Consider the following 13959-nt stretch of genomic DNA (forward strand, 5'->3'; position numbering starts at 1 on the left):
GGGGTGTCTGAATTTTGGGTCAAGAAGCTAGTATTATCTATTTGGTGAGAGGGGGTTTCCTTGAGCAATGGTCTCCAAATTGGGTATATGTAGGGGTTTCCCAAGACTGGAATCCAAAAAATAAACACGAAATGAAGCTTTCCTGCTATTAACCGTACAGCACCGTCCTCAGATCATCTGTCAGGTCACGTGCCGCTTCTGACACTCAAGGGATCCCAAGGAAAATGGGCATTCCACAGGCAGGGGATGGAGGACGTGCTGCAGGTTCCGTGTGCCCCACTTTGGTAGAATTATGGATGGTATTATCCGATTTTAACAAAATAACTCTCATAAAATGGATGAATGGCTTAAAGACACTGCTGTGGATAATTTCAGTGCATGTAACACCAGTACACACAAACAGTAATATGGAAGACCTAACGCTTGTGGGGTGAGAAACTCACGTCAGACACATAAGGAATAAAAACAACGGGGATCACTTTGTTATACAGCAGAAACTAACACACAATCGTGAAGCAATCATACTCCAATAAAGATGTTTAAAACAAAACAATGAAGATCTAGCAGAGCTAAAAAGAAATTGGTCCAAAGAATTCAAAACTATAAAAATTATTTGAAATAACGGATGTTCACCCACCATCCTTAACGATAATTCTCACTTTCGTGTGTCTCTGTATAATTTGTGCTGTGAAGTATTGCAAACAATACTGGGAAGACATCGTAATTGGTAAGTACTTCAAATATTTTTTAAATTAACTTTTCAAACATTTAAAAATATTTTATTATTTTCACACTTTAGATTTTTCTATTTTTGCATGTTTCATAACATGTAATATATTACTACACAATGTATTAGTAGGTGTTAGTCTAAGGTTAGCATAGATATATAATTTTCAATATATATAACTGAAGCTGAAAGCTTAAACTTTTTTTTTTTTTACTATTTATTTAGGTGACACAGTCAATAAAGCTTGGAGACCACTAACCTAGAGTCAGCTTAGGGGCCCTGAGGCCCCGTCTCTCACTCTCTCCCAAGAAGCCCATGGCCAAGGTGAGCCCCGTTCACCCAGGGAGCGCAGGGTCGCACAGAGGCAGTGAGGGGGGAGCCTGCCCCCAACCCCGCCGCCCCCAGCTCTTCCCAGCGGCACCGGGCCTACCTGATTGTGCCATCGGATGACGTTCCCAAATCCCCCTGTCCCAAGCCGTTCTTTCATTTCCCAGGCCCCGCATGTCTGGGTTGGCAGGGAAGGTGACCAGCTCATACTGATGTCCTGCTAACTCTGTAAGCAATTTGGCGGTGGGGGACAAAAGGCGGAGGTTAAGGAAGAATGGAACGCAAGGAGATGGACAAGAGATACTACAGCCCTTCCATGTGAAAGAAAAATCGGAAGTGGTTTTCACCTCGTACATAAACCAGGTTGCTTGGTTTGGTTTTGGTTTTGGTAGCCAACTCCGGCCTTTCGCAGCCCCTCCACCGACCCGCCCCCCTTCCCAAGCTGTATGGAAGCAGCAGGGAGGAGAGTCCCTCAAAGGACAGGGCGCCCCACTGCCCAGGACCTGCAAGAGGATCCCCAGCCGGGACCCCGCCCGGGCGCCCTGCCCGCTGGCCGGGGCGCCTCCCCTCCCAGCTCCTCGCTGTCCCTGCGTCACCGCGGCGCGGACGAATCACCGCCCCGTCCCGGGCCCCCGCCTCGCGGCCGCCACCCGGCACCACCCCGCCGGGGCCGGGCTCCGGGGCCTCCCAGCTCCCCCCGCCCAGGAACCCCTGACTCAGGACCCGTCACGGGCGTCTCCGCGAGCCTCGGAGAGGAGGGGTGCGAGCCCGCCGGGCAGGTGACACCGGGGGCGCCCGCCCGAGGGACTCACCTGGCGGCGGGGAGCGGGCGCCACCCAGACGACATTAAAGTGCGGGAATCTCAAAACCGCCAGCCGAGGGCCGCTTCCTCAAACACTTCCTACTCTGACGTCACGGAGCACGTGGGCTGCAGCCTTAAAGGGACTGCGCGGCCCAGGCCCCGCCCCGTTCCGCCCGGTGACCAGCCCTGAGAAAAGCCAGACCCCTTTTTAGACTTAGCGATTTCGACCCGAGCGGCTTCTGGGACAGGGAAGATGGGGATTTCCTCACCTGGCACCCCTGGAGTCAGCCTGACACGCTTCCTAGACTTTGAACTGGGGGAATTTCCCGGCCCCTGCTAGGACTGGTTTAGGGACAGTTTACAAGAATTGCCCTGGGCCTCTGTTCTCGGGCTGCGCTCCCTCCCCTCGTCTGGAGGCTCCTTGGCTCATATCGAGAATGATAAGTCACACCTGTCGTTCCTAGCAGGAGTGACAACCCCCGTTTCCTCCTTAAAAAAATAAGGTCAAGGAAAAGAATCCAGTGGCGTAACACAAAACTGCAGGTTCAGCCCCAGTGACGTCTGGAAATTGTGAGAACAGCTGTTAATTGGTCATCTCCTACCTACTTAGCATCATAATTAGGTTTTTACTATTCACTTTCTCAGTTCGAGGGCCTCATGTTAGCAGACAAAGGAGAGGCCTGTGTGTGTTGGTATATTTACTCAAGCAGGAAAAAAAGTATTAAAGGCAACCTGAAGATAATAGCTCACTTTATAGAGTGCTTACTGAGTGCCTGGCACTGTCTAAATTCTGTACTTGGATTTCCTCATCCAATTGTCAAGACCATCCTACAAATTGGACAGTACTGCATTATTATCCCCATTTTACAGATGAGAAAAGTGACGCACAGAGCGAAAAATCTTTATCCCAAAGTCACAGCCTTATAAGAGGATGATGATCTGATGTTTAAACCCCAGCAGCTGGTTCTTGGGTGCAAGCTCTTAAAAGTAGCATACTAGTAAGTTCAGAAGGGAGCAAACTGGACTTTGAATCCGGGTACTGTTATTGAGAACCTCTGAGAATTTAGGGCAAGTTATTGATACTTAGACCATTCTAAGCAGCCATTTCTTTTCTTTAAAATGTAGGCAATATTAATGGATGTACTTGGAGGGTATTATGCTAAGTGAAATAAGTCAGACAGAGAAAGACAAACACTGTGTGATATCACTTATATGTGGAATGTAAAAAATACAACAAACTAGTGAATATAACAAAAAGAAGCAGACTCACAGATATAGAGAACAAACTAGGGGCTACCAGTGGGGAGACGGAAAGGGGGAGGGGCACGAAAGGGGTAGGGAATTAAGAGGTACAAACTACAATGTATTAAATAAATAAGCTACAAGGATACATTGTACAGCACAGGGAATAGAGCCAATATTTTCTAATAACTATAAATGGAGTATATTCTATAAAAAAATTTGAATCACTATGTTGTACACTTGAAACTATATTGTAAATCAACTATACCTCAATTTTTTTTAAAAGGTAGGCAATATAAGGCTGAATTGCATGAAATTATCATTTTTTAAAATAAAACAAAACCAGTTGAAACATCAGCAACAAAGATTAGCAGTTTCATCTGGTTCAGCCTAAAAGCAGCAGGAGGTAAGAGGGCACACAAGTCAGAGACAGGAGGGCTGGGAGGGCGAGGGTGTTGTGAAGGACAGGTGATAAGATGGTAAGAGCCGTGCCTGACACAGAGGACGCTCCTGCCTGGACAGAGCCTGAGGCTGAAGTTTACTCTTAGGAACAGACGTCAACCCAAGCAGACGGGTCAGTGTGCCCAGGGCTGCCCTAGCCACGCCAGGATGCTCAGAGTTTCTCCACTTATCCTATTGCTTCTGCTAAACAGCATGCTGGGTCTCAAAGCAGGAAGAGAAAAGAACATGAGTAAACAGTTGTAAAACACTTAGAATAGTGCCTGACATATTCTAAGTGCAGTGTAAGTGTCTCTCTTTTTTTTTTTTTAATTTTTGGCTGCGTTGGGTCTTTGTTGCTGCACGCGGGCTCTCTCTAGTTGCGGCGAGCGGGGGCTACTCTTTGTTGTGGTGCGCGGGCTTCTCATTGCAATGGCTTCTCGTTGCGGAGCATGGGCTCTAGGCATGCGGGCTTCAGTAGTTGTGGCACGTGGGCTCAGTAGTTGTGGCATGCGGGCTCAGTAGTTGTGGCTCGCGGGCTCTAGAACGTAGGCTCAGTAGTTGTGGGGCACGGGCTTAGTTGCTCTGCGGCATGTGGGATCTTCCCAGACCAGGACTCGAACCCGTGTCCCCTGCATTGGCAGGTCTTAACCACTGTGCCACCAGGGAAGTCCTAAGAGTCTCTTTAATACATCAATTTTTAAAATAAATTTATTTTCATAAATAAAATTTTACTGAGTTCCTACAGGTGCTGGGCCCTCTCTAGAGTATGTTTCCTGTATGACATCACAAAAGGTTTCTTTTTAATCCTGTCACCACTGAAAATCACTGTCCCTGAGAAACTTAGTGAGACATCCACAGATATGCCAAGGGTTCACTCTGCACCACTATAATTTAAGAATTCTCATTTGCTCAGCTAAAAATACCTTGGCTTTCAGCTGAATATAAATCTCTCTGATAAGTCACATATTACTGGATTTTTTTTAAAAAAATTAATGATGGCCCAGGAAGGAGTCTCTGGGTTTTATCATGTCCTGAGATGTTTATCATGTTAAGTCCCTTTTTCCCTCCAGATAAGACACGTCCACTGCCTACGTCTGGTCTTTATCCTGTTCTAGAGATGACTGAGCAGATTTTTTACAAAAAATATTTTCAGATGCAGCAGAAAAGTCTTCCTTTTCCTTCCTGTTTTGAGGCTGAATGTGCTATTTTGGGTAATCCAGAAACACTGAGCAGCCTGAGTGCCCTGCACAGCCCTGGGTACCGCTGGTCCAGGGTATCCAACTCTCATTAGAGGCACCTAGAACCTTACTGGAGGTGTACGACTCACTGAGGGTCCCCAAGTGATGAGAGATGGGACCAGGCAATACAGTGTCCAGTGCTAATTTGTTCTGCTGTAGAGGCGGTATGGTGTTGGTGATAAGGATAACGTTTCCAATGGGGTTATTGTAAAATAAAAGTCTTCTTCACAGGGTAAGTAAAAAATAACTATCCTCTTGCCCGATCTTTGAGAACAAAACAGCACTGAGCTCCTTTGAGTGAGAAAAGGATTGTTTTCTGAGCAATCTGGGAGCTGAGTCATAGTAAGAGAAGCCAGCTTAAAAGATAGGAAAGCGATAAAACAGACCACTCGGAAGAGGGAGGATTTCCCCAGGCCCCCAGCCCCAGAGTCAGCTCTGGTTCAGTGATTTCAGCAACTCTTTCACTATCCTTCCAAGTTTGTTTTACCCCAGCCCTGCAGGGAGAGAGCTCTGCAAGTCAGGACCTGCTCCTTCAACAAACAAAAAATCTTTTGTCGCAGAAGTTGGAAAACTTGCAGTTGAAGGACGTAAAGAAATCCGCCTTTCTTCTAGGGGAGATCGTGGGAGGTGGGAGTGGGCTGGTGGAGACTGATGGTGAGAATGAACTTCAGCCCAGACCCTACGTGGCTCAGCGCAGAGCTGGCTGCAGTGAGGAAGGGAAGAAAATGTAGCTAACTTCTACCTCTGTGAATGAGACCTGGGCCAGTCTGGCCATTGTGCTTCAAACCTTGGGTGAAACACGGAAAGCTGGGGATTTGGGGCCCTGAGTCCCCCTCCTGAGAGGGATTATAGCTGGGGGAGGAAATCAGCTTGTAAGCTCCTTTCATTTGTACATGCACATGTTTTTATTCCAGTAAATTCAAATTAAAGAGGAAGGCGTTGCTAAAGCACAGCTGCCCATCCCTTGGCCGTGGTGGTGGGGAAACCGTGGATGTGGGCTGGGTGTGTGTGCTCATACCTTAGGATGTTTCTTAGCTCACCTTAGTTCTGAGCTCTTACCTGTGCTCTATGGGAGCAGAGATTTTATTCCCTGCTTCATTCCTAGTGCTTGGAACATCACAGGTGCTCAGTAAGAATTTACTGAATGAATGGGTGAATTGGCCAAGGCAAAGACTTGGTGAAACTGCACCCTTTAGCATTTGGTTATAGGTGGTCTCTGGAGTCTGAGAGATGTGGTTCTAACTCTGGCTCTGCGTTTTCTTGGCTTTGTGAACAGGCAGTTCACTGGACCTCACTGAGCCTTAGTTTTCTCATCTCTAAATGGGGGGCTAATAATCATTAAAAAGTCTACAAATAATAAATGCTGGAGAGGATGTGGAGAAAAGGGAACCCTCTTAGACTGCTGGTGGGAGTGTAAATTGATACAGCCACTATGGAGAGCAGTATGGAGGTTCCCTAAAAAAGTAAAAATAGAGTTACCATATGATCCTGCAATCCCACTCCTGGGCATACATCCGGAGAAAACTATAATTCGAAAAGATACATGCATCCCTATGTTCATAGCAGCACTGTTCACAGTAGCCAGGACATAGAAACACCCTAAATGTCCATTGACAGATGAATGGATAAAGAAGATGTGGTACATATATACGATGGAATACTACTCAGACATTAAGAAGAATGAAATAATGCCATTTGCAGCAACATGGATGGACCTAGAGATGATCATACTGCGTGAACTAAGTCAGAGAAAGACAAATACCATATGATATCACTTATATGTGGAATCTAAAATATGACACAAATGGACTTATCTATGAAACAGAAACAGACTCACAGACATAGAGAACAGACTTGTGGTTGCCAAGGGGGAGGGGGGTTGGGGAGGGATGGAGTGGGAGTTTGGGATTAGCAGATGCAAACTATTATATAGAGAATGGATAAACAATAAGGTCCTACTGTATAGCACAGGAAACTAATATCCTGTGATAAACCATAATGGAAAAGAATATGAAAAAGAATATATATATATATATATATATATATATGATGAGTCTGTATAACTGAGTCACTTTGTTATACAGCAGAAATTAATACAACATTGTAAATCAACTTATACTTCAATAAAATTAAAACAAATAAATTGGAGGCTAATAAAACCTACTCCTCATGGTTATATGGTTTAAGTGAGATAAGAACTATAAAGTGCCTAGTACAGAGCTTGGTGCTTATTAAAACCTGTTTGAATAGTAGTTGTTAATACTTTTTTGTGTCTTTTTGTCTTTCTTTTTCGGCTACGTTGGGTCTTCATTGCTGCGCACGGACTTTCTCTAGTTGTGGCAAGTGGGGTCTCTACTCTTCATTGCGGTGCGTGGGCTTCTCATTGCGGTGGCTTCTTTTGTTGCAGAGCACGGGCTCTAGGGTGTGCAGGCTCAGTAGTTGTGGCTCGCGGGCTCTAGAACGCGGGCTCAGTAGTTGTGGCGCACGGGCTTAGTTGCTCCACGGCACATGGGATCTTCCCAGACCAGGGCTCGAACCCGTGTCCCTGCGTTGGCAGGTGGATTCTTAACCACTGCACCACCAGGGAAGTCCTAATACTGTTAGTTTTTAAATGCAATAATCCAGAATTCAGCTGAGATCCTCGTCCCTTGTGATTCAAGTTAAATGGGCTCCAGCCGGCCCCCACTTAACGCTGAAAGGCCCTGTGTCCATTCACCTGTCACGTCTCTCCAGGAATTTGATGTAAGAGGTGGTGGTGTTAAAAGATAGTATGCTTCGCAGCCTCCTCTGATTCTGAGCTCCTGCTTTTGCTGAATTCTTGACTGTCCTTTCTAAATCGGTCTTCCTCTCCACCACAGCCAGCGATTTTGTCACCACACTCTCTTCTAGTTCTTAAGAGCCATTATCACTAATTTTTTTAAAAAGACTTCAGGTTTTTTTTTTAACACAATTGTGTATTTATTTATTTATTTATTATTTATTTATTTTTGCCTGCATTGTGTCTTTTTTGCTGCACGCAGGCTTTCTCTAGTTGCAGCGTGGGCTTCTCATTGTGGTGGCTTCTCTTGTTGAGGAGCACGGACTCTAGGCGCGCGGGCTTCAGTAGTTGTGGCTGGCGGGCTCTAGAGTGCAGGCTCAGTAGTTGTGGCGCACGGGCTTAGTTGATCCGTGGCATGCGGGATCTTCCCGGACCAGGGCTCGAACCCGTGTCCCCTGCATTGGCAGGTGGGTTCTTAACCACTGCGCCACCTGGGAAACCCCATCAGGATTTAAATTAAATCCTTTTGCCCCCCTGGGTTTGTGGATCCAGTTCTCTGCCCACACCTGGAAGACAGCCCTTCAGCTCGAATTCACCCAAATCATCATTCGCAGGACTCGTATTTACAGACTTTGCCAAAGGTTTGCAGAGATGGAGACATTTACATCCCAGCACCACAGGCGATTTGAAATAAGCATCAGACAGCTTCTCTTGAGCAGTTTCCATTCCCACCACCTGGCCCAGCTTCCCCCATCTCCACCTCCCACCTGCCCTGGCCGCCCAGCTCCAGGCCTCCTGTTCCTGGACAAAGAGCCAGATCCCTCTGACATCTCGGGCAGAGCAGCCCACTCTTCTCGGCCACAGCCCCGTCCTCGGTTAGGTCCCCAACAGAACACAGCCAGGGGCCCTCAGGCGGCCAGCACGGCTTCTAAACTAGATTCAGATCCGAACGCCTTAGGCTGAGGCCTCAAGCCTGTCCTTTCCGGGCCCACCCACTCACCAGCTGCTGCCCTCAGGCTGCCATCACCTCCTCCAGACGCTCCGTCACCCCCTGGAGGCCTCGCCTTCATGACAAAAATCCTGGGCTGAACGAGGGGACGTCTACACTCTAATTTCTTTCTCTGTCCCTGCAGAGCCACTACCCTCTAAGAAAAAGGGAACTGCAGTGATTCGATAGGAATTCTGCCTCCCCTTAGAAGACAGAAACACCGACAGACCATTCTGGGTCCTAAATAATAAAAATTTTCCCCTCTCTGCTACTGCTACCTGCCAGTCTGGATCAATTCACACTGATCTGGTGGGTGGGTCTGTGAAGTGGGCAAAAAATGGCAGGACCCGGAGGGATGGTTCTTAGGAGAAAAAATTGTAGACCCCATTCATTTTATTACCAGAGGATGTCAGATCACTTAAACACATAGATAATCTTTCTACTTCCTTTTGGTCATTAAAAAAAATTAGGTTTATAGAGATACCATTTACATACCATAAAATGTACCAATTTTAAGTGTACAATTTAAGGAGTTATTTTACAACTGTGTGTAGCCCAATAACTCTCATGAGAATCACCCCATAGAACATCTCCATCACCCCAAAGTTTGCCTCCCTTGGGGCCCCTTGCCGTCCACCCCTCCCCGGCTCCAGGCCCAGCACCCCCGGCCAGCACTGATGCAGTCACTGCAGTTACTCAGTTTGGCCCATGTTCATGTAACTTCCTCGCAGCTACCACTTCTAGACAACTGTTAAGGTGTGGCCAGCCTGCTGAGTTGGGCTGGATTTCTCCTGCTGAGAAGTCAAAAGCTGGAGATGACCAAGTGGACACACTGGGAAGGGCCCGGGTCAGCGGCTCCAGACCCGGCTGAGTCAGCCACGTGGGGAAGAAGGGCTCACCACTGAGCCGCCTGAGCCAGGAATAAGGAACAGAGAGAAAAGGGAAAGGCCGGGCAACTCCAGAGGGAGGAGGCGGAAGGCCACAGGGCCACAGAGATGGGAACTTTAATTAAAGTCCCGCACTGTGTTGCAATTCAACTGTCAGACCCCAATCCGCCCCCAGCCCAGGCTGCTGTCAGCACTTCCCCTGGTCAAGGGTGTTTGTCCCACCTGCCTGCCCCGTCCCAACTTCTCCTTTCTGCAGGAGGCTGCGGGCGACTCCAGGCGGCCAGATCTCCAAATAGGTAAAGCGGATCTCCATCTCGCCACCCACTTCCTGCCTCCGGACTGGGGCCTCTCTCTGTCTGAAGACATCTTACCCAACTCCTCTGTCCCCTGGGCCTCTGTCTCCAGCTTCATGCCCTTTTCTGTGACTGGGACCCTTTGCAGTGGCATTTGAATTTTTTTTTTTCCACCGCGCCCCCGGGGCATTTGAATTTTAACTGGAAAAAGAAAAGGAAGTAAAATCACATGTCTTGAACAACTTTTACCAGAGGGAAAGAAAAATTCAAACAGTAACAAACAAAATTAAAAGTAAAAATTCTCTCTCCAGGTCTTAATTCCCAGTCTGTCCCCCAAGAGCCAACACATCAATATTTCTTTTATGTTCTTTGTAGGGGGAAGAGGAGATACTGTCTTTTTCTTTTTTTTTAAATTTTTTTGATGGGGACCATTTTTAAAGTCTTTATTGAATTTGTTACAATACTGCTTCTGTTTTTTTTATGTTTTAGTGTTTTAGCTGCCAGGTATGTGGGATCTTACGTCCCCGACCAGGGATCAAACCCTCACCCCCTGCATTGGAAGGCGAAGTCTTAACCACTGGACCACCAAGGAAGTCCCGGGGATATTGTCTTAAAGCAGCATAACATATGCACGGCTCTGTACCTTCCCTTTATCACTGTATAATCCGTCTTGGAACTCTTTCCATGTCAGCATATATATTAATTTTGATATAATTTCAAACTTGCAGAAAACCTGCAAGAATAGTAGAAGGAATTCCTGTACACCCATGAGCCAGATTCACCAATTATCGATATTTCACCCCTTTTGCTTTATCTGTCTACCCACCTACATATTACTTTTCTTTTTTTTAAATTGAAGTGTAGTTGATTTACAATGTTGTGTTAATTTCTGCTGTACAGCAAAGTGACTGAGTTATACATATATATATACATTCTTTTTTATATTCTTTTCCATTAGGTTTATCATAGGATATTGAATACAGTTCCCTGTGCTGTACAGAAGGACCTTGTTGTTTATCCATCCTATATATACTAGTTTGCATCTGCTAATCCCAACCTCCCATTCCAACCTTCCCTCAAATCCCTCCCCCTTAGCAACTGCCAGTCTGTTCTCTATGTCCTTGAGTCTGTTTCTGTTTCACAGATAGGTTCATTTGTATCATATTTTAGATTCCACATATAAGTGATACATATGGTATTTGTCTTTCTCTTTCTGATTTACTTCATTTAGTATGATAATCTCTAGGCCCAACAATGTTGCTGCAAATGGCATTATTTTGTTCTTTTTTAATGGCTGAGTAATATTCCATTGTATAGATGTACCACATCTTCTTTATCCATTCATCTGTCGATGGACATTTAGGTTGCTCCATGTCTTAGCTATTGTGAATAGTGCTGCTACCTATTACTTATCTGAACCATTTCAGAGTATGTTAGAGACAGTCTACCTCTTTACACAGTTTACCTCTAGACTGTGGGATCTTAGCTCCCCGACCAGGGATCGAACTCCCACCCCCTGCACTGGAAGGTGAAGTCCTAACCACTGGACCACCAGGGAAGTCCCCTTTGATGATGTTGTAAATCTATCGTTCCTTACAGTTGGTATTCTACTGTAAAGAACTTGGTTTTTTAGCTGGCATTCTACTGTAAAGAAGAGCTTTCCCTTCTCCACCATTTATTTATGTATTTGTTTTGTTTATATTAGTATAAACCTTTGGATTCTTATTTTATTCAATGAGTTGTAATCCAATGCTATTACTTTTATTAATTTTGATACTTAAATTATTTCAAATGGCCAGTGAAAGCCACTTCAAGTTGGCTCCTTTGTCCGTTTGATGTGGCCCCATCATTCTTTGAGCCCTTCCTTATATTCTGGTAACATTCTGGCAACAAGATGTTCCAGGATTATCTCACACTTTCTATGCCACCGTCCTGGAATCAGCCTTTTCTCCAAGGAATCCTGGTTCCTTTTAGTGGAAAATGTTATTTGGAAACAAAGATCAGGGTGCTGGCAGCACATACATTTTCACCTAATTGATTTATCAGCTGGATATGATTCTATTGTATGTATGTAACATGATCTATAACCAGTCACCTGTTCATGAACATTTGTAGCGTTATCAGTTTTAGCTATTACAAAAGTGCGCTGCTGTGAATACTCTTGGCTTACATTTGGGAATATGCCTGTAGAGCAGATTTCTAGCAGTGAAATGCTCAATCAGGTTTATGCATTCAAAAATTTGATAAGATTACTCAGCCATAAAAGGGAACGAAATTGGGTCATTTGTAGAGACGTGGATGCATCTAGAGACTGTCATACAGAGTGAAGTAAGTCAGAAAGAGAAAAACAAATATCGTATATCGACGCATATATGTGGAACCTAGAAAACGGTACAGATGAACCAGTTTGTGGAGCAGAAATAGAGACACAGATGTAGAGAACAAAAGTATGGACACTAAGGGGGGAAAGTGGCGGGGGGAGGGTGGTGGTGTGATGAACTGGGCGATTGGGATTGACATGTATACACTGATGTGTATAAAATGGATGACTAATAAGAAAAAAAAAATTTTTAATGCAATATAAGCAGAAAGATTAAATTAGAAACAAGCATTCCAAGGATTAAGAAAACAAGTAAATTGAATTGCTCAGAGCGGTCATAAGTAAGGGAATAGAACTTAAAAACTAAAAATAATAAATGAAGGACCAGGCTAAATTTGAATTGATAATTTGTATATTTAATCATATGAAAATATGAACATTACCCTACCCACAAGGATAACTAGAGGTTTAAAGTATGTTAAATTCACCTATATAATACCCCAGAATCTTTGTTATAGGAAAGTCATAAAAAGGCAAGCGTGAGAGTCAGAGATGGTATGTGCCAGGATTTAATCAATTTATTTTAAGCTAAATTCTTTCTATTTTTAGATTACATACAATATCACAGTTAAATACATAGGGATGAGTGGTACAATTGAGTAGGATAAATAAAGACAAAAACTTAAGAAGAAAATATGGATAGAAAACATATTATATGATCAGATTCTAAACATGGAATCAGCTGGGCATATTGATCCTTTATTAGGTCCTTGAGGCTACTAGGGATTTATAGATGGTTTCTGTCTCTAAAGTTTACACAGAATTCCCTATTCTTTTAAAATCACCACTTTCACTCAAACCACAGACTGCAATTTCAGTAAGTGCTGAACTTCACTATTTTGAGATCATTTAAAAACTTTATGATTTCCTCAAATTGTCCAGTGTCTCCACAGTCTGCTGCTCTCTAGAAAATACTTCTCACAAACACACACTAGATCTTTTAGCTTAATCACTGAAGAAGCTACACACCTACTTCTCATGAAAAATGGATTTGTTTGTTCTATTAGCAAGATCAGCAGAGCAGTGATGTGCTCTGCACGGGGGCAGGGGACAAATCTACACCCACTTGGTGTTTGTCACGGTGAGAGGGGGTTGAAGTCAGTGGCTCCAGTAAGTATCTTTAATTTCACATGTACACTAAAAAACCAAGTTAGTCAGATTCCACTGAATAAAACATATCCGACTAACATGTATGAAAATTTCAAAAATGCTTAGGGATAAACGGCCAAGCAACCATTAAAACTAGCACGTTATTTACAATAAATGTATAATTATAAATCTTATTGATAAAGATTCACATTTGAAAATTTAGAGCAACTTTATAAGGTTTGGCAAGGCTTCTTCAATAAAGGTGGCATTTAAATGGAAAAAAAAATGTGATAAGGAATATGAAAAAGAATGCACGTATATGTATAACCGAATCACTTTTCTGTACAGCAGAAATTAACACAACATTTAAAATCAACTATACTTCAATAAAATAAATTTTTTAAAAAATGTGATAGGTATTTTCAATTATCCCTTGAAAAGATTAGAAAAGTACACTGATTCACTCCACATCAATGATGGAGTGTCTATTTATCCAAATCTTGCTAACTGTAAATACTATCAAAAATTTTCAATTTTGTCAATTTGATTATGGTTTTAAATGGATTTCTTGTGTTACAAGTGATATTGACTATCTTTCATTGGTTTATTGGCCATTTGTATTTCATGCTGCCTGGTCAAATCCTTTTCCCAGAAATAGACATTCTCTTTATTCTTACTGATATATACCTTCCTTGTAAATGAAGACATTAGCCTTTTGACAAATTTTTTCCCAATTTATTTTCTGACACTGCTTGGTGTGATTTTTTAAAAAACATTTCTGAGAGCC

The 13959-nt window shown here is 43.9% G+C and overlaps 1 protein-coding gene across 4 annotated transcripts in view; it reads right to left on the minus strand.

Annotated features, from left to right (window-relative positions):
• The window catches only part of IKBKB (inhibitor of nuclear factor kappa B kinase subunit beta), a 48948-nt gene extending 46937 nt beyond the window's left edge, over nucleotides 1-2011 (minus strand). For 3 of the 4 annotated variants that reach the window (XM_082444324.1, XM_082444322.1, XM_082444325.1), the window contains exons 1-2: nucleotides 1867-2011; nucleotides 1158-1280 (exon numbers count right to left, since the gene is read on the minus strand). In XM_082444324.1, coding sequence (XP_082300450.1) covers nucleotides 1158-1262 — 105 coding nt within the window. In that variant the 5' untranslated portion in view covers nucleotides 1263-1280; nucleotides 1867-2011. Of the gene's footprint in view, nucleotides 1-1157; nucleotides 1281-1401; nucleotides 1647-1866 lie in introns of those variants that run through there. The other variant, XM_082444323.1, reaches the window with a different exon arrangement.
• Nucleotides 2012-13959: the final 11948 nt, after the last annotated feature.

The sequence above is a fragment of the Balaenoptera physalus genome (assembly GCF_965194825.1).
Source record: "Balaenoptera physalus genome assembly, chromosome: 21".
Classification (NCBI taxonomy): domain Eukaryota; kingdom Metazoa; phylum Chordata; class Mammalia; order Artiodactyla; family Balaenopteridae; genus Balaenoptera; species Balaenoptera physalus.